General features: G+C 51.1%; 6 protein-coding genes across 6 annotated transcripts; 2 read left to right on the top strand and 4 right to left on the bottom strand.

The window, feature by feature from the left end:
- Positions 1–1,458: 1,458 nt before the first annotated feature.
- J4E93_002296 (uncharacterized protein) lies at positions 1,459–3,045 on the top strand (the record flags this gene model as incomplete). Its single annotated transcript, XM_049340243.1, has 2 exons — positions 1,459–1,467; positions 1,843–3,045. The coding sequence occupies 2 exons, from the start codon at positions 1,459–1,461 to the stop codon at positions 3,043–3,045; spliced, it is 1,212 nt and encodes a 403-aa protein (XP_049202565.1).
- A 95-nt stretch (positions 3,046–3,140) lies between these two features.
- Positions 3,141–3,989, bottom strand: J4E93_002295 (uncharacterized protein; the record flags this gene model as incomplete). The annotated part of the gene is made up of 1 exon (XM_049340242.1): positions 3,141–3,989. One exon carries the CDS (start codon positions 3,987–3,989, stop codon positions 3,141–3,143), a length of 849 nt encoding a protein of 282 aa, XP_049202564.1.
- A 605-nt stretch (positions 3,990–4,594) lies between these two features.
- On the bottom strand, positions 4,595–5,305 carry J4E93_002294 (uncharacterized protein; the record flags this gene model as incomplete). Its single annotated transcript, XM_049340241.1, has 1 exon — positions 4,595–5,305. One exon carries the CDS (start codon positions 5,303–5,305, stop codon positions 4,595–4,597), a length of 711 nt encoding a protein of 236 aa, XP_049202563.1.
- Positions 5,306–7,007: 1,702 nt separating this feature from the next.
- J4E93_002293 (uncharacterized protein) lies at positions 7,008–8,214 on the bottom strand (the record flags this gene model as incomplete). Its single annotated transcript, XM_049340240.1, has 2 exons — positions 7,008–8,001; positions 8,054–8,214. 2 exons carry the CDS (start codon positions 8,212–8,214, stop codon positions 7,008–7,010), a joined length of 1,155 nt encoding a protein of 384 aa, XP_049202562.1.
- Positions 8,215–8,498: 284 nt separating this feature from the next.
- Positions 8,499–11,989, top strand: J4E93_002292 (uncharacterized protein; the record flags this gene model as incomplete). Its single annotated transcript, XM_049340239.1, has 3 exons — positions 8,499–8,772; positions 8,821–11,857; positions 11,911–11,989. 3 exons carry the CDS (start codon positions 8,499–8,501, stop codon positions 11,987–11,989), a joined length of 3,390 nt encoding a protein of 1,129 aa, XP_049202561.1.
- A 3,394-nt stretch (positions 11,990–15,383) lies between these two features.
- Positions 15,384–16,730, bottom strand: J4E93_002291 (uncharacterized protein; the record flags this gene model as incomplete). Its single annotated transcript, XM_049340238.1, has 1 exon — positions 15,384–16,730. One exon carries the CDS (start codon positions 16,728–16,730, stop codon positions 15,384–15,386), a length of 1,347 nt encoding a protein of 448 aa, XP_049202560.1.
- Positions 16,731–17,376: the final 646 nt, after the last annotated feature.

Below are 17,376 nucleotides of genomic sequence, written 5' to 3'. Positions count from 1 at the left end.
TACAACCGGAGAAAATCAAGATAATGGGCAACTGCCATGGCTGTTACTCACACAAGCGCGTCAACCTGCCGCGCATATTGTTGTTCGATGCTGTCTCCCGGTCTCCCAGCTATGACCATGCGCAAGGCTCAAAGGCATGCTCAGCACGGATTTCGCTGAGGTAAAGCACGAGGCGACCTGCAGGGGAATCATTGAGCATGCATTGGCGCAGCCACAACTGGGCAATGCTGAGACGTGAGTGAACCTCGCCCCTTTGCTGTACCGCAGTAGGCTCACTGGAATATAAGCCCTAATCCGACTGCTCTTGCCATGCAATCAGTAATCAGGCTGCAGAGACAATGGAAGGACTTTCGGTCGCGGCGAACGGTACTTTCGATGAACGATTTCGTTATCCTCTACTAATATCATCCAGGCCTCGCTGTCATATCTGTGGCTTTCCAGCTTACCGAAGCGTGTATCAAACTTTATACATTTTGGGAGACAGTCGAAGATGCTCCTCGGGAGATCATTGCCATCAAGGAAGATCTACGCTTCCTCATCTCAGTCTTCCAGAGAGTCGAATCCCATGGCAACAGTCTTGGTGGTTGTTTAGCAGAAGGCGTAAAACACTGCCGAGCCAAGATTGCAGTAAGTGTAACGAGTTGGGTACGCAAGCTACCACTGATCATCCCAGGATCTGACACTCATTGTTGAAAGATTCGATGACGGTCTTTCATCGTTGTCGCGGAGGCAACGAGTACGTACAGCTTTCAAAGCTGCCCTTCACAGCAAACATATCCAACGATTTCGTGACTCGCTGAACGACACAAAGTCGACACTTACACTGGCTATGGCCCACGAAAGGTACGACGCGACTATATGCATACCAATAGCGGTTCGCTAACCATGCACACCTAGCGTGATTCAAGCTCGCTCTTCCCGTCTTTCAACAAAAGTGAAAGTGTTTGGAGAGATCGAGGGACATGTTGCTTCAAAGCCCGTTCGAAAAGGCCCACTTCGTCTGCCCGGTATCGAAGACGCGTCTAGCTGGACACCAGTGCAAAGCATCCCCTCGAAGTTCGTTGGCCAGCGTTCCCTCCGCCGAATGACGTCTTCATTCACGACGAACGCACTACAGCCTTTGGGTAAAATGCTCACGGAGCGCAGCTCGATCGATTATGAGGTACAAGAGCTCATGTTACACGCAATCGCACAAACTGCGGTCACCACCTTCGAACCGACATCGATGGAGATCTATTCACAAGACGGCTATACGATCGATGAATGTGGACAGTTGCGGACCAAGACTTTTGTTTATGCCGAGAATCTACGGTATCGCGTAAGACACCATGTCTCTACCATCCGCACTACACTCGGATGTGCTTGGCTACGCACAACGACTGTTCACCACGACAACAAATTTTCCAAGGGGCGTAGGAAGTCCCAGATCGTCAGGTCGCTCATATTGTACCCTACAAGATGGCAACAGTACATGGGCATTCAGAGCGGCCTCGAAGCTGTCGTGGCATCCGGGGGCCGGAGCTGGCTCTTTAACTGTAACATAACAGTAACCCGCCCTGTTTCCGACGACTCACTCATCTTTGAGCTTTGTCGCACCGGTCAGACCCGTGCTGTCGAAGCACTTTTGGAGAAGGGAATGGCAAGCGTAGTAGATACGAGTCCCAAAGGATGGAAGCCACTGCACGTAAGACGTTACTCCTATGTGAAAGACCCATTCAAGAATGCTGACTTGGCCAGTTTGCCGCTGCAGCAGGTCACGTCGATCTTTGCGCTTTGCTGATCAAGGGAGGGGCAGACAAGTCTGCCCTGGTGTATGAAGGACCTTCTGATGCGATCTTGTAGGTCCCCAGAGTCATTGACGGCACCGCTGCTAACGAAACTAGATCGCCCATATCGCTTTTCGTCGCATTTTGTACCGATGAGCACGCTGATATCAAGATCGCCATGCTCAGACTCTTCTGCGAATGCATTGACATCGCCGACGCCGACAGCGATGGCTGGACTGTACACGACTGGCTCAAGAGAGCGTATGCGAGAGAACGAGTTTCTATTTCGCGAAACAGTATTACGTGGCTACTGCACCTTACCGTGAATGAGGAATACGTCGAATTTAGCGCACGCAATATCTGGTCCGCCCTGCAACACGCGATGAGATCTGTTCTCAACCATTCCCGTCACAAGAATTACATCCAGCAGATCCTCGGTCTTTCTCACGAAGAGCGTTCGGGTGTTAGTAAGCGACACCTGGACGCGATAGGCTCTTGGCTTGCTCTACGTGCAAGTGGCCGAGTAGTGCTGCCAATGGTTGTGAACGCCGGCTCTTTCTTGCAGATGAAGGGCTTTGATTGGATGGAGGACAACCTCACACACAAGCAATTCCTGCAAGCACTGCCAAGTATCTATTCAGCTTGGTGCAACGCGGTATTGGACTGCATCGAGCAGTTGAAAGTGTATCTGCGGGAAGAGCTCGATCGCTATCTATGCCAACTTGGCATGACACGAAACACCTTCGTCCGTTTGCTGAGTCAGACCAAGCGCATACCGCACGGCGCAGGTGTTGGAAGGCTATCACGGACTGCATGCACCCACTGCAAAGACGACTATGGTCCATTTGCTGGCGGACTGGTCGAACCTGCGCGCATCGCCGTCACAGAATGCGTCAGATCAGGCCACAACTCGAACTGTGTCTGCAATGAGATCCAAAAAGGCTCGACAGTATTGGAAGAACTTTCGGAGTATACAGGTATGCTTCAGACGGACGACAACGACGATGATACGCATGCGGATGACGAATTCTTCGACGCACAGCCGCACGTTTTCAATGATACCGACCTCCAAACCAATACCACATCGAACATGTTCACCGACATCGCGACTTTGCTTTACAGCGCTCAGGGCCGGATCTGGCTTGGCGAACACTCAATCGGGGAGCGGCTATGCTCGACCTGCCTGTTGCTTAAGGAGAAGTACATCGGCGAGGATGGTCTGTCTGCTGACTTTCCACCGATGCCGAGGAGCTTCGAAGGGTTGCGCGTGAAGTGGTGAGCGTGCGCAATCCATTGTGTATCAATTTTCAGACGCTTTTCATGACACACGTGTATATATTTACATTGCTTTTCGTCGACTTTTGGTGGCACGCTTTAGTTGAACACAACAGTCTTTTGACCGTTCAAAAACACCCTCTTCTCGCTCCACCACTTGACTGCCGCAGCCAAAACCTGGCTCTCAACATTGCTACCCTCCTCGACCAACTCCTTGGGACTCAACGCATGGTCGACCCTCGCAACGCGCTGTTCAATGATCGGTCCTTCGTCCAGATCCGCTGTGACGAAATGTGCCGTCGCACCGATGATCTTGACACCACGCTCGTAGGCCTGATGGTAAGGTTTCGCGCCCTTGAACGAAGGCAAGAAAGAGTGATGAATGTTGATAATCTTGCCCGACATCTCCGTGCACAGGCGCGGTGAGAGGACTTGCATGTAGCGCGCCAGAACAACAAGGTCGATGTTATGTTGCTTGATGAGATCTAGAATCTGCGTCTCCTGCTTCTCCTTGGTGTCCTTGGTTACAGGAAGGTGGTGGAACTCAATGCCGTTGTTCTTTGCCAGCTCCGCGAACTCGGGGTGGTTGGACACAATAATCGGGACTTCGACTTTGAGTTGGCCAGACTTGACGCGGAACAAGAGGTCGTTGAGGCAGTGCCCGATTTTGGATACCATGATGAGGACTTTGGGCTTCGAGTCTACCCGTTGGATCTGGTATGTCATGCTCATTTCTGAAGCGAGCTTCTTCATGCTTTCTTGCAGCGCGGACACATCTGCTGCATGGCCGAAATGCACACGCATGAAGAAAGTCTTGGAGTCCGGGTCGGAGAATTGCTGGAGATCGAGAATCGTTAGGTTTTCCTTTGCCAGTAGGCCCGTGACGGCGTACACAATGCCTGCCTTATCCGGGCATGAGAGCGTGAGGTAGTGATCGTCGCCTGCCATTTTGGATGTTGAAATCCGTTCTGCGGAGCCGATTTGTTGAAGTCGCGGTACGGAGGTTGCTATGGATCGCCTGCTGTTCAATTGCAAAGATGACTGTTTTGTCGAAAATTTGGGAACTAGGTTTTGCCGGTTTCGGAAAGCGTCGTTTGGTGGGTTTATGGACGGCCGGGCCGCGATTGCGCGTGTTGATGTGTGGAGTGACCGTGTGCAGGTGCGCGCTGGTCGGAGAAACATGTCTATGATATGTAGATCTTTTCACGAGATCTGAGCGCGGAATGGCGTTTTCTTGATGCCGTGCTTGACACCTGCGGCTTGGGTGTAGTTGCCGGAATCGGCCGGCGATCTAGCCTCGTCGCTTACCAGTTGAGCCACCAGTTCGTGGGGATGCCGGTACCAAACTCCAAGTTTCTGCTTGCATCGTGTGGAGAAAAGCACATATTGTGCCAAAGATCTATGGATACAGATCAAGGTGGCGGGGAAGGCGAGGCTCACGCGATCATGCCTCCTTCTGTCATCCTGCTCCGAACGATGGTTCTTCTAATGTGGCCACCCACAGAATGCTCATGTTGCTTTTATATGATCGATATGCTTCTCCGCCTATCTAATTAGATCGATCCCTGCATCCGCTCAAATGCATCCACAAACTCGGTGTAGTCCCAGACGTCTTCGTCTTCGGGAACAAACCGCGAACCCGCATATTCATCTTTCGAGAGCCCAGGCGAAGGCACCATCTCGAGATGCAAAATCCTACGCAGTCGCTCATCCTCCCATGAACACATTTGACCCATCCAACTAGCAACCAGATCCACACGCTGCTCTCTCGTCTTGTTGGCCACATCGAAGAAAGCAGGTTTCCAAACCTCCTCACGCGGCGGCTTCAGTGAGTAGGTCAGCGTGTCCAGGTTGGGGAATTGCTCCAATATAGCCTCGCTGCTACGCAATATCTCAGGCCAAAACCTTCTCTTCCAGCAATAGCTCACATGCTCGAGCGACTTGTCGAAGATGCCGCGAGGACTTGCTTCAGTCACAATATGCCGCACCAAGAGTCGGTTGGCGAGGCCCACGTCGATGTTGCCCAGGGCCCAAAAGGAAAGAACGTTGGACCCAAAGAAAACAGGGCTGCTTTCCGCGCGAAGCTGTCGACACGTCCTTATGAGTGCTACCGGGATCTGGCCGCTGCACAAGGGTTGTGGTTCAATCGGTCCTTCGCCGCCATGTCGGATGTTCAGCACTCTCATCACCGGCCGAACTGCGAAGGGGTCGCGCGAGTAGACGAGAACAGCGCCTTTGATGCGGAAGGCGAACTCGTAGATCATGTCGCGAAGCTCGCGGGGTAAGTCAAGGAATCCAACTTTGGAATCATCTTCTTTGCGAGCTGCCGCCCAGGTTATTGATGTATTTGGCTGTGGTTGTTAGCTTGCGAAGGCTCAGGGGGGTCGCGACAGAGTGCACACACGTCTGACGTCATCCTCGACCACCGTCCTTGCTACAGACACGGTATGAACTCTGTGAATGGAGGTAAATGTATTCTACTACCAAAGCGACAGATTCGCAACATGATACCCTCCGGGGAGTATGCCTGAGCTAACCAGATCGGATACGAAAGGGCGGGGCTCTTAACCTCGCTTTTCGTGTCATTTATCCAAATCAATAGTTTGCTTGGACTTTACACGCGTTCCGGATGCATACTTCCTATATAGATTCTGACTTGCGAACAGAAGCCGCGTTATCATAGTCGCGGTCATGTTCCAATCTTACATACCGTTGCGCATGACCGGCCGTACTACGTCGGGCTCTACCACCATTGCAAGTTTGCGGCGAGAACGGAGGAGTATAAATTACGCATCGTTACTCTTCTTCTCTTCCTTTCTTCCTCTGATTAGTCTCCTCATTAAAATTTTCAAAACAAAATGTGGATGTGCATTTTCCAAAATACCGAGTCGAGCATGCGATGTGCAATTGGCCTCCGGCCGGCAACATCTTCATGGGGAGTAGCTCGCAATACAACTGATCTATATAAGGCTTCTCGGTCTCGCCTTCTCTCTCTCCTTCTTTAATCTTGCATTATCACTTTCAATAGAATTTCGAAGTCATGAAAAACACGATTCATGTTGTGCTCTCGGCCGAATTCTTCAAAAATGCCAGTGCACCTCTTCATGTTCTCGTCTGCACAACAAGAACACATGAAACAATCTCATAAACCAAAATGCCCAAGTCCCGCAAGCATGTCGCGCTGTGGGTCCACCGCCGGACCGTCACATATATAAAGCTTGCCTTTGATGCGTCCTCTCACTCTTCAACTTCTCATCTCTTCTGCTTTGTTCTCTAAAAGGCAAACGAGCTCTTGACATGTGTTCGCCCTTCTCTTTTTAGAACAACGCCGGCAAGAACCCATGAGCACCGCCTTCGCTCCTCCGCCGAAAGCCAACTTCCCGCATTTTACCTCCAAAAGTCTGTGAGCATGTCAACATGAGTGTCTGTCCTGCTCTTGTCCGGCTTTTACTGCATGATTGAGGCCTCCGACACGCTATATTCAAAAGCTCAGGTCATTGAAACTCGATGGAATCAGATGGATGTGTTGCGGTGGCCCGTCGATCCGCTGAGAGTGGAAACGAAGATGCAAAACCAATATCAGAAGCTTCATGAGAACGAGTTCAGAGAAGTCATGTCGATGGCATGAAGTTCTGTGCGGAGACCTGCCGTGCTATTCAAAAGAGCGATTTCGACAATGCCATGACCTTCTCATTAAAGTTCGATTGGGTTACCAGCTCGTTTGCCACAAGGGACTGGAAGGGTATATAAACAGGTGGACTGTCACCAAGCCTTCTTTGTCTCTACCTCAGCTTCAAGAGGAGAAGGAACTCAAAACTCAAGAGACGGTTCGCATCGCGTCGGCCGACTTCCTGCCTTTGGATTTGTACCTCGCCATTTTGTGTATTCGTGATGATCAGCATCATCGCTCGGAGCACCTTGCAGCCTTGAGAAGTACATCGGTAAATGCTTCATTCTTTTTGAACATTATATCTTCCGCCGACTATACGCCCAATATGCCTTCATGGGCAGCTTCCAGTCGACCTTCCTCAGATTCGTATCAAAGATGTCAAAGTCCACACCCTGCAACCTGTCCAGCCAAGACTGTGTCGCTATGCTCGGCATAAAGACCCCGAACGCTTGCTCGACCTCTGCTAATTGTGCCTCCTGCCCTGTGTTCATCTGCTGTGCGCTGTATTGATGTTCCTCCTCGTTCTGGTGTTCGAAGTCGTGACCGAGTGTGCCTTCAGATCGCAGCTTGGACAGCATCTCACGAGCGGTAATGAGGTGGTCGTTCGCGCGTGTCGCGACGGTAAAGATGGCGTCGCGGAGGCCGGGGGCTGAAGCGCCTTGTCGGAAGACGTCTTCTTCGCGGACGTTGGCTTCGGCCATTACGTCGAGTGGGAGGAGTACGGCGCCTTGCGTGGGTCCAGATTGCCCGGTCATGGAGTTGCTAGTGCCTAGTGGCTGTTGTGGTGGAAATGCGATGAGCGGAATGCCTCGCAATACGGCTGCGATACCCATGGCCTTGCCAATATGCGATGCGATGTGGTCGGTAGTGAGCGAGGCCTGAGGTAGCGCTGACAGTGTCAGATACAACATGGTCGAGTATGTGTTCTCCGCATAGCTCTCCAGTGCGCTCAAGGTGGGATACGGTGGGTTCCCTAGATATTGTTCTCTGGTGTTGATGATGCGGTGGAACCAGTTCTTGCTCAGTCGCGCCTTCCCACCAGATCGCTCATGCAGATCTTCCGCTGCTTGTGCTAACAGTATAGCGACAGGCTCTTTCGGAGGTGTACCGGCCAATGCTTTCGTGACGGTATCTCTCCAGAATTGCATGCGCATCATGCCAATTGTGGGTGTGCTCGTGGTGTCGGCGACGCGGGCGACATCAACGTTGAAGGCGCGGATCGCGAGGTATGCATCTCGGGAGGATTGCGGTATGAAGGTTTGGAGGACATGTGAAGGCGCATCGTATGTTCTGCCAATCTGTTAGTGTGCGACATACAAGAGGATTTCCATGGTAAGGCTACCTAACTAGATTCGCGCAGTACGCACGTGCGCGTGCAATCTCATCTTCTGAAGGGCGCGCGGCATTCTGAAGTCGTGGCGAAGTGTGAAATTGCCTCCGTCGTGGTCTTGGGTAGGTGTGTATGCGCCGGACGGGAGCTGTGCGGAGCCTCGGAGGCGGCATTGAAAACTTTTGAGAAGACGGAAACTACTGTACAAAGCGAAGACGCATGGTATCTAGCGGGATATGAAAGAAACCTGATCTATAGTCCTAGAAGATGCATCTGTTTGCACAATTCGGGGGAGAGTCAATTGCTCATGTAAGGCACAAAGAGTGCACGGCGACTGGTGGGTTGTATGACGCTATTACGTCGATCACCCGCAGTCGCCACGTGAAAGCGCGTCGACGCGACTGGACGAATTGGGCGCATGCGAGGAAAGCGCAACACCAACACACGACACAACACCATGGAGTCACCACACCCAGACGAGCGACCCGTTAAGAAGCGCAGATTCTTCATAGAAGACTCTTCTCCTACTCAGCCGCAATCGAAACCCATCGAGCCTAGCCCATCGTCGCCGCCACTACACGCCGCAGATACACCAGACGAAAGCAATGGCAACGACGAAGAGGCAGATTTTGGGAGTTTCGATGTCGGAATGCTCCAGGCCGTTGTTGGAGAACTTTCCACCACGGTATTGCAGAAGCTGAAGGACGTCAGTGGAGGCAATGTAGAACGAGGTATGTCAGTAAGTGTGAGGTTCTAGTTGCATAGCTGACAATGTGTAGCAATCAACATCTACTTGGACGGCTCATGGAGCAAGATGCCCTCACCGTCCCCCGCACCCGTCTTCAAATCCGGTCGACAGCCCATTCAGATGACGATAGCGAAAACCCTCAATCGAACCGAATCCGAAATATCGAACGCGTCCACACCAGGCTCAGGCACCTCCACACCCACTATACTGCGAGAGATGCCCAGTAAGCGCTACATAGGCTCATTTGGCGTCGTAGGCTTTGCTACCAAGAGCGGATCTCAGCTGAAGCACGACGAAAAGATACGCATCGAGCGCACGAAGCCACAACCCAAGCTGAACAAGGCAAAGAAGGTTATCAAACTCTCCAAACCGGATATCGTAGTCCGCTTCATGAATGAGCGTGGGGCTGAAGTTGGTAGGTTGGACAACGACTCAGCTGCCTGGGTATCTGTGCTACTTGATCAGAAAGTGTGCTCTTTCGACGGCTCGGTTGTCTACACGCCCGATAAAATACGCACAGGAGATACCATATATCTACAACTACGAGCCTTTTTCGTTCGCGCAGCATTCGATTCGCGTAAATTCGCCAAGCCGGACAACAACCGAGAAATCAATCTGTTCGAAGAGAAGGAATCGTCCGACGAGCGAGACCTTCGGTTACGGCAAGTTGCTCTTGTGAAGCTGTTCGATAACATCAACCTCCAACCGACCCGCGAAAATGAAGAGACAGCGAAGCACAAGCGACAAGGTCTATTACAGGCAGCAGAGAGCGAAGAGAAGAAAGGCGACAAGCCGAAGCCAAAGAACGGAACATCCTCCACGCCTGCAACGTCTACCAACCCCACATCCTCCCCGCCACCCGACGAAGCCGAAGAAGGAGAAGAGCTCGAACAAGATCAACTGGATTCACTATACAAGAAGGCGCAGTCTTTTGACTTCGACACTCCAACCATGGAGCCAGCAAGCACCTTCCGCATGGACTTGCGCAAGTATCAGAAGCAGGCGCTCTTTTGGATGGTCAGCAAAGAAAGGAATGAGTCGATAGAGGACAAGGAAACTTCGATGCATCCCTTGTGGGAGGAATATCAGTGGCCAACTCACGATGCAGACAATCAGCCAATCCCGACCATCGAAGATCAGGCCATGTTTTACGTCAATCCCTACTCTGGCGAGCTCTCGCTCGAGTTCCCGAAACAAGAGCAGAACTGCCTTGGCGGTATACTCGCTGATGAGATGGGTCTGGGTAAGACCATTGAGATGCTCAGCTTGGTCCATACAAATAGGACAGAACTTGACGATGATGCTCTGGCGACACGGAAGGCTCTTCCCCGGTTGCAAAAGTCTAGTGCCGAAGTTGAGCCTGCGCCTTACACTACCCTCGTCATAGCACCCATGTCATTGCTGGCACAATGGCACAGCGAAGCCGAAAAGGCGTCCAAGGAAGGCACACTGAAGGCCATGCTCTATTATGGCTCGGAGAAGGCTGTAAACCTTCAGAAGGTATGTTGCGCATCAAACGGAGCTAATGCACCCAACGTTATCATCACGAGCTACGGCACAGTCCTATCAGAGTACAACCAGGTGGTTAACCAAGAAGGGAACCGTGGCTCGCATGGTGGCATCTTCTCGCTCGAGTACTTCCGCATCATCCTAGACGAAGCGCACTACATCAAGAACCGACAGTCGAAAACGGCCAAAGCATGTTACGAGCTCAGTGCAAAACATCGATGGGCGCTCACAGGAACACCGATCGTCAACCGCTTGGAAGATCTATTCAGTCTAGTGCGCTTCCTCAAGGTCGAGCCATGGGCGAACTTCTCTTTCTGGAAGACATTCATTACCGTACCGTTCGAATCAGGCGACTTTGTACGTGCCTTAAATGTGGTCCAGACTGTACTAGAGCCACTGGTGCTTCGTCGAACGAAGGACATGAAGACACCCGACGGTGAAGCTCTGGTACCATTGCCCCCTCGGACGATCGAAGTTGAGAAGATCGTGCTGTCGCAGGACGAGCGGGATGTATACGATCATATCTTTCTGCGCGCAAAGAGTCTGGTCAATGCCAATGCAGAAGCCGGCACGCTGATGAAGTCCTATACAACGATCTTTGCACAGATTCTACGATTACGGCAATCATGCTGCCACCCTGTCCTGACACGCAATCGCAACCTTGTCGCTGACGAAGAAGACGCCTCGTTAGCATCGGATCTTGCAAATGGACTGGCGGATGATATGGATCTTTCCTCTCTGATTGAACGTTTTACTGCCGAGGGCGACCAAGATGTCAACAGGTTCGGCGCACATGTCTTGAAACAGATTCAGGATGAGTCTGCGGCCGAATGTCCAATCTGCTCCGAAGAACCCATGATTGAGCAAGCAGTCACCGGCTGTTGGCACTCAGCCTGCAAAGAGTGCTTACTAAGTTACATAGCTCATCAGCGCGACAAGAACGAGATCCCACGCTGTTGGAACTGCCGTGAACCCATCAACGCGCGCGACGTCTTCGAAGTCATCCGGCATGACCACGCCCCCGAAGACGAAGACAACCACGCCTTCCGCGCCGCCGACACACCACCTACCTCCACGCAAACACCGCGCATCAGCCTTCGTCGCATCGGCGTTACCGGCTCTGCCAAAACTCAAGCCCTGCTAGGCCATCTCAAGAAAACCCGCAAAGAAGAGAAAGGCGCGAAAACAGTCGTCTTCTCCCAATTCACATCCTTCCTCGACCTCATCGAGCCAGCTCTAACCCGCGACCACATCCCCTTCCTCCGCTTCGACGGCTCCATCAGCCAGAAAGTGCGCGCCCAGATCCTCACCGAGTTCACCACCTCACCTAAACCATACGTCCTACTTCTGAGTCTGAGGGCAGGTGGTGTAGGTCTGAATTTGACGTGTGCGAACAAGGTCTTCATGATGGACCCATGGTGGAGTTTCGCCGTCGAAGCTCAGGCTATCGATCGTGTTCACCGTATGGGACAGGAGAGGGAGGTCAAGGTAATACGGTTTTGTGTGGAGGGGAGTATTGAGGAGAAGATGCTTAGGATTCAGGAGAGGAAGAAGTTCATGTAAGTGGAAAGATTGTGAGTGGATGTAGAGAGTGGATGCTAACGTGACGCAGTGCAAGTTCACTGGGTATGATGAGTGATGAGGAGAAGAGGGTGCAGAGGATTGAAGATATCAAGGAGTTGTTGAGTTAGATGGAAGCGGTCTGGCGGCTGTTTGCAGGGTATAGAGTAAGTGGATGATTATATGCGATTATACCCTGATATAGTATAACTACGACATAGAGTAGGAATTCATGACTGCATAGTATCTGCGTCGCTAGAAGATCATGGGCTACGGAGTGGTCGGCTTCCACGTACCTGCCTCATCGCGCCTTCCCCAAGCTCCCGCAACCCTCCCAACCACGCCTACCACAACCATCAGCGACTGCCACAACACATCAAGATGGCGCGTAGGAGCTTCCGCATCAGGCCATAACAGTTCCGCATCGCCGCACACACTCCTAACAATATTGCGTGCCGCCGCGTCTACATGTCCCGTCCTCTTTCCTTCCATCCCATCAAACATAATCTCACGGGCATGTCGTCTAATGGTAGGACGCTTGAGCACAGTACACCTTCTCTCTCCATCAATGAAAATTGTTGGCTCCACTGGCGATTCAACTCGTTGGCTCTCTCCATCAAGGCAACTTGTTGGCTCATTCCATTCGCCACCGCTTCCCACTGACGAATGTCTTTGGTTACGAGAAATGCGGGTTCGATTCTCGCCATGTCCAAATCTTTTTTGCGCTTCGTGACGCCCTAATGGGTGACTTTGTTGTTGGGGGGCTGCCAAGGTGCTCTTACCCAATCGGTGCAGTTTGCTATCTTTATGTTTGATGGCACAAACGCACCCAAACAACTCACTTCCTTTTCTTACCACGCTGCAACTCGACCTAATATGTCTTCTCTTACCCTGCAGCAAGCTATCCAACCCACCCAAGGCATATAGTCTAATGGTCAAGATGCCCTAGTAATAGAACCGCGGTGGGTGTGTAGCTCTGCCGCTGGTCCTGCAGGCTTGGCCCTTGTGCTCGGGGGCGAAATAACCCAGGCCATGAATGTACATAGGGAGATGCGAGTTCGAGTCTCGCTGTGCCTGTCTTTTTGACGGTATTGAGGATACCTAAGGGAAGAGGAGAGCAGGGTAAAGAGGTGGGTAAGATTGCGGGTGAGATAAAGCATGGGTCGGAGTACAGCCTGAGAAAGGTGAAGGTTGACTTAAGACCTTATCTTTTGCCAGTAATTTTGTTCTACAGGTGTATACATTCATCATATAGCCAATCAAATTGGCTATGAGTATATCAGCAGGGCATGTGGTCTAATGGTCACGACGTTGGGACCTTACCTTGTGGTAACAAGCAAGGGCTGGTAGTCTGGCCTTCAACGGTTTAGGCGAGGGCAACAACGGGTGGCGTTTGACACCCGGCCCGTTCTGGAGATACGGATTCGATTTCCGTCATGTCCATTACTTTTTGCTGTTTATTGATGGTACTAACTTGCATTTGGGAAGGTACCTAGGTAAGATGAGGGGATAAGATACGGGTAACAAAGTGATTTGGTGGAATTGGCAGAGCTATTTATCGAAGCAGCGCGATAAGTAAAGAGCCGGGCGCAAACAACGGAGCAGATCTGTTAATGTAGCGCTCTTTCAAGTAGTGTGAGCTGTAAACCGTCTATATGTCGTCCCTCCCATCCTTTCTACATACTCTTTTTCCTTACAAAGATATCCATATCTGGAAGCCAGTCTACCGTCCACGGGGTATACTCTCTCATCTCTGTGGGCAGTCGTGCTCTGGGTCCTTCACTCTTGAGACCTGTCTGTGTCTTCATGTATCGATCTGACAAAAATCTCGCCACGGCTGATGATCCACGGTCGTGAAGATTGAACACCTCCTTCTCAGCATCGTCATCAAGGTTATTTCCCACAATGACAGCCGGTCCCGACCCCAACACAAACATATCGGCGATAATTTGAGCCCAAGGAAATGTGACGGGCAGATGGGGAGCGATCACCATGGTGTGGGAGTCAATGGCGAGAAGGCCGTCTGGGTCCCGGACAAACTCTATTTCGCTGCTGGTTTCACAGCACATAGCTGCATGAAGCTCCTTAAACAGCGTCCAGTCTCTCTCTTCGTATTGGACATCTTGGAGGAGAATCTGTATCTTCTTTCCTTTCGTTGGCTTCTTTTTGTAGCGTCTGGCTAAGATGTTCGCTATGCAGAAAACGGACATGTGCTGGAACGCTTCGTCCAAGATACGATCTGACCTTGGTGCTCCCAATCCAAAGCACACAATCTTTCTGATCCGCGTCGACATCTTTAAAACTTCCTTGATGTTTTTGATGAACTTGCTCCGCAAGTCGCTTTCTCTCCAGAAAGCCAACGCTTGCGCGATCGCATCGCGATATCGCTGCATCTGCTCTGCATCTTCGTGTTCGTTAGTCTTCTCCTGCTGCTGCGTGTGAAGCGCGTAAGGGGCATCGAAAGCTACTCCCAGGATACCGGCCGGCAAGGGGAGACTATCGCTATACATCCGTAACCAGAATATTGCATTCACCTCCACTCCGTACTTGCGCTGAAACTCTCGATCGAACGCTACACGGGGTACGAATTCAACTCCGACATGTTTGATTTGCTCGTTGTCGGAGCGATCAGACTTCCCATCCGCCCAGACTTTCGTAAGACGACCGTCCGGATCTCGCCAAGTGAGATATCTCATTGTTGGGTGGTTGTGTGGATGGTTCATTTGGTGAAGAACTTTCCGTTGTTGCTTGCGGATCCGACGAAGCAGAGAACGTGTATAGATCGGTATGTTGCCCTGTGACTTCTCCAAAGCGACAAGATCGACAGGGTAATTAAACCACTCCTGCGATGTCGGTGGTCGTTCTGTATATGAATCCTCATCAGAGTCATCAGAATCGTAGTCAGAGCTGAAGTCAGAATCACAACCACAGCCACAGTAACTTCCTAGCTCTTCCTCGGAATCGCTAGCTGAAGGATTCTCAGAAGGGTTGTCCGTATCCTCGATGTCAGGTATCACGTCGTCAGCCTGTATCTCTTTAGCCGAGGATGGTTTCTCGGAGGGTGAAGGTATACCAGAAGATGGTCTGGCCTTGGACTGAGATCTTGTTGTCATCGGCATGGCGAGCGATGGGGCCGATGTTGCGAATGAACCAGTTAGCGGGTTGAGGGAGATGAAGATGAGATCGACATGGATGTTCCCAGGCAACTTATAGCATTGTGCACCTCCTTGTACGTATTCATTAGCAAACTGCGAACAAACAGTGTAGTCCTCAAACATGTCGCAGCCGTGAAGATCAGTAGTGAAACAGACTGATGTATACCCCAGTCAATGCGATGGCCTTTCATTCCAATGTCTCAATCGCATGCGAAGGCGGCAAAAGTTGAGACATGTGTGAGCTAAAAGTCTTTACCCGATTCAGTTCGTCGTATCCATGCATAGGTGCTGTGACGGATATCGACGCCATGGAGGTGAGCCCTAATGATACGCTTGCTAGTATAATGGCCTTCCAGCCACCTTTACTTGCCTACTGATCCTGAACGTGCCGTTCTTGGATTTCGCCGCTTTTTCGCACCCATAGATCCATGTTGTTCAGCCAGTAAAACCTGTTATTCTCCACCCAATCTGCTCCATATGCATCTGCCATGAGCTCATCTTCTAATCCGTGATGTCCAAACATATCCTCTTCCCTTTCGTATTGATTTGTTAAATGTTGGGCAACGGCTGGAGATGCGCGCTCGCTGAACGAGTATTCTCGCTTCTCAGTATCGACTTCCATGGCGTCGCATAGTATTGCTGCTGGGCCTTGGCCAGGATTTTCCGAGAATAGATCGGCAATTATCTGGACCAGTGGCATCCAAAAGGGGATATAAGCTGTCACGACTAGTGTACCCGCATCGATTGCGAGAAAACCATCCGGGTCAGACACGAAGCTGATATTGTCGTTGTTGTTGAATAGCGTTCGCAAGATCTCATGATCTTTGGTCTCGTAATTCGGATCTTGTAGTACCAGCTTGATCAAAGGCCGAGCGGGGTCAGCCTGATGGTAGTACTGATTTAGTGCTTGTATAATGCTGAAGATGGCCATATATTGGATGGCGGAATGGTACCAGTTCTTCTTAAGATTAAGCGCGCCTATCCCAAAGCAGACAACCTGCGTGATCGGTGCGCACGTCTTGGCTGTCTCCTGGAATGCTTCTATCAGCTGTCTTTTCGCGGAACTCGCTATCCAAAGGCGTTTTGTGTGTTGTATAGTGCTCCAATATGTCCTCATCTTTGCTAAGTTCTTGTGTTCATTGAAGAAGCATCGATCAAAGGTTGTGAAAGTGTATGGCGTGTCGATGCAGTCTTGCTTGTGGTCTTTGTTGTAGCGTCGGAGAGTCTTGATCTGTTCCGAATGGTTTCCATATTGACTTTGGAAGTCAGGATGCATCTCAACTCGCGAGAGATAGTCAACTTGGATGGTGTTGGCATTGACGCCATTATCCCGATTCCAGACCCTGTACTTTTTCTTGCTCAGCCCGGAAGCATCAACATGATTGAGTACCTGCTTATTAGATGGTAAAGTGAGCTCTCCACGGATCTGATCAGCCCAGCACTTTACACGCTCGAGTAGTGCGCGCGTATAAACTGGTTTGTGCGCATGCTGGAGCTCTTGAGTAGCAAGATCTACACGGTATTCGAATGCATCAGAGTCGTCTGAATCGTCCGGGTCAATCTCCTCGGGGGTCACGAATTCGTCTTCGTGTACTTCGTAGTCGTCTTCTTCCTCTATGGCAAGCTTGTGGACTCCATCGACTACGTCTGTAGCCGGTTCGACAGATCCATACGATGTTGTCGTCGCAAACAAGTCGGTTGATTGATGCGAATCCATTGCCTGCGTTTAATGAAGGATCTAGAGGTAAACGTTGCACTGATTTGTATAGTGGGTTGAATGGTTAGAATAATTCTGTTTAGAAGCGTGAGCCCTGGAGCTTTCTACTGCGGCCTTTTTCACACTGTTGAGAGAACCGTGGTTCGAATGCCACTGTGAAATCTCTTCCATGTTTACAGAGCCAATACGACCCAACCCCATTCAAACCAGGATATTATACTTGCGATTTCCCTCATTCGTGGGAGTATCTTTTCGTCAAAGTTGTCGATGTTGCGGAAGTTGTGAGTGGCTCGTCTCGCTCTGCGTCACACAGATGTGAGTCAAAGAGGACCCATTCAAACCACCCTACACCTGATCTTGACTGCGCCTTGGTCATACGATACCCACATTCTGCTCTGCACATGTGCACGTCCGGCTTCCAGCTGCTACATAGGGTTCACACTCTGTTCTCTGTTCAGAGAGCGGTTCTGGCAAAACATCCGCAATGACCCGGGTGAAAGGCCGCGCAGGGACAAGCCGGGAATTCGCACCGCAACTGTGCTGTGGTTGGCAATCGCTTGCCAAGGCTCTTTGTAATATGACGTTCGCGACTGGCATAGCTCGAGAAGTAACCACCCAGTTCTTACACAAAAGAGATGTATCATGC

Source organism: Alternaria ventricosa, assembly GCF_023758065.1.
Source record: "Alternaria ventricosa strain BMP 2768 chromosome Unknown scaffold_3, whole genome shotgun sequence".
Classification (NCBI taxonomy): domain Eukaryota; kingdom Fungi; phylum Ascomycota; class Dothideomycetes; order Pleosporales; family Pleosporaceae; genus Alternaria; species Alternaria ventricosa.
The sequence above is the reverse complement of the archived record's forward strand: the minus strand, read 5'-3'. Positions and strand labels throughout refer to the sequence as shown.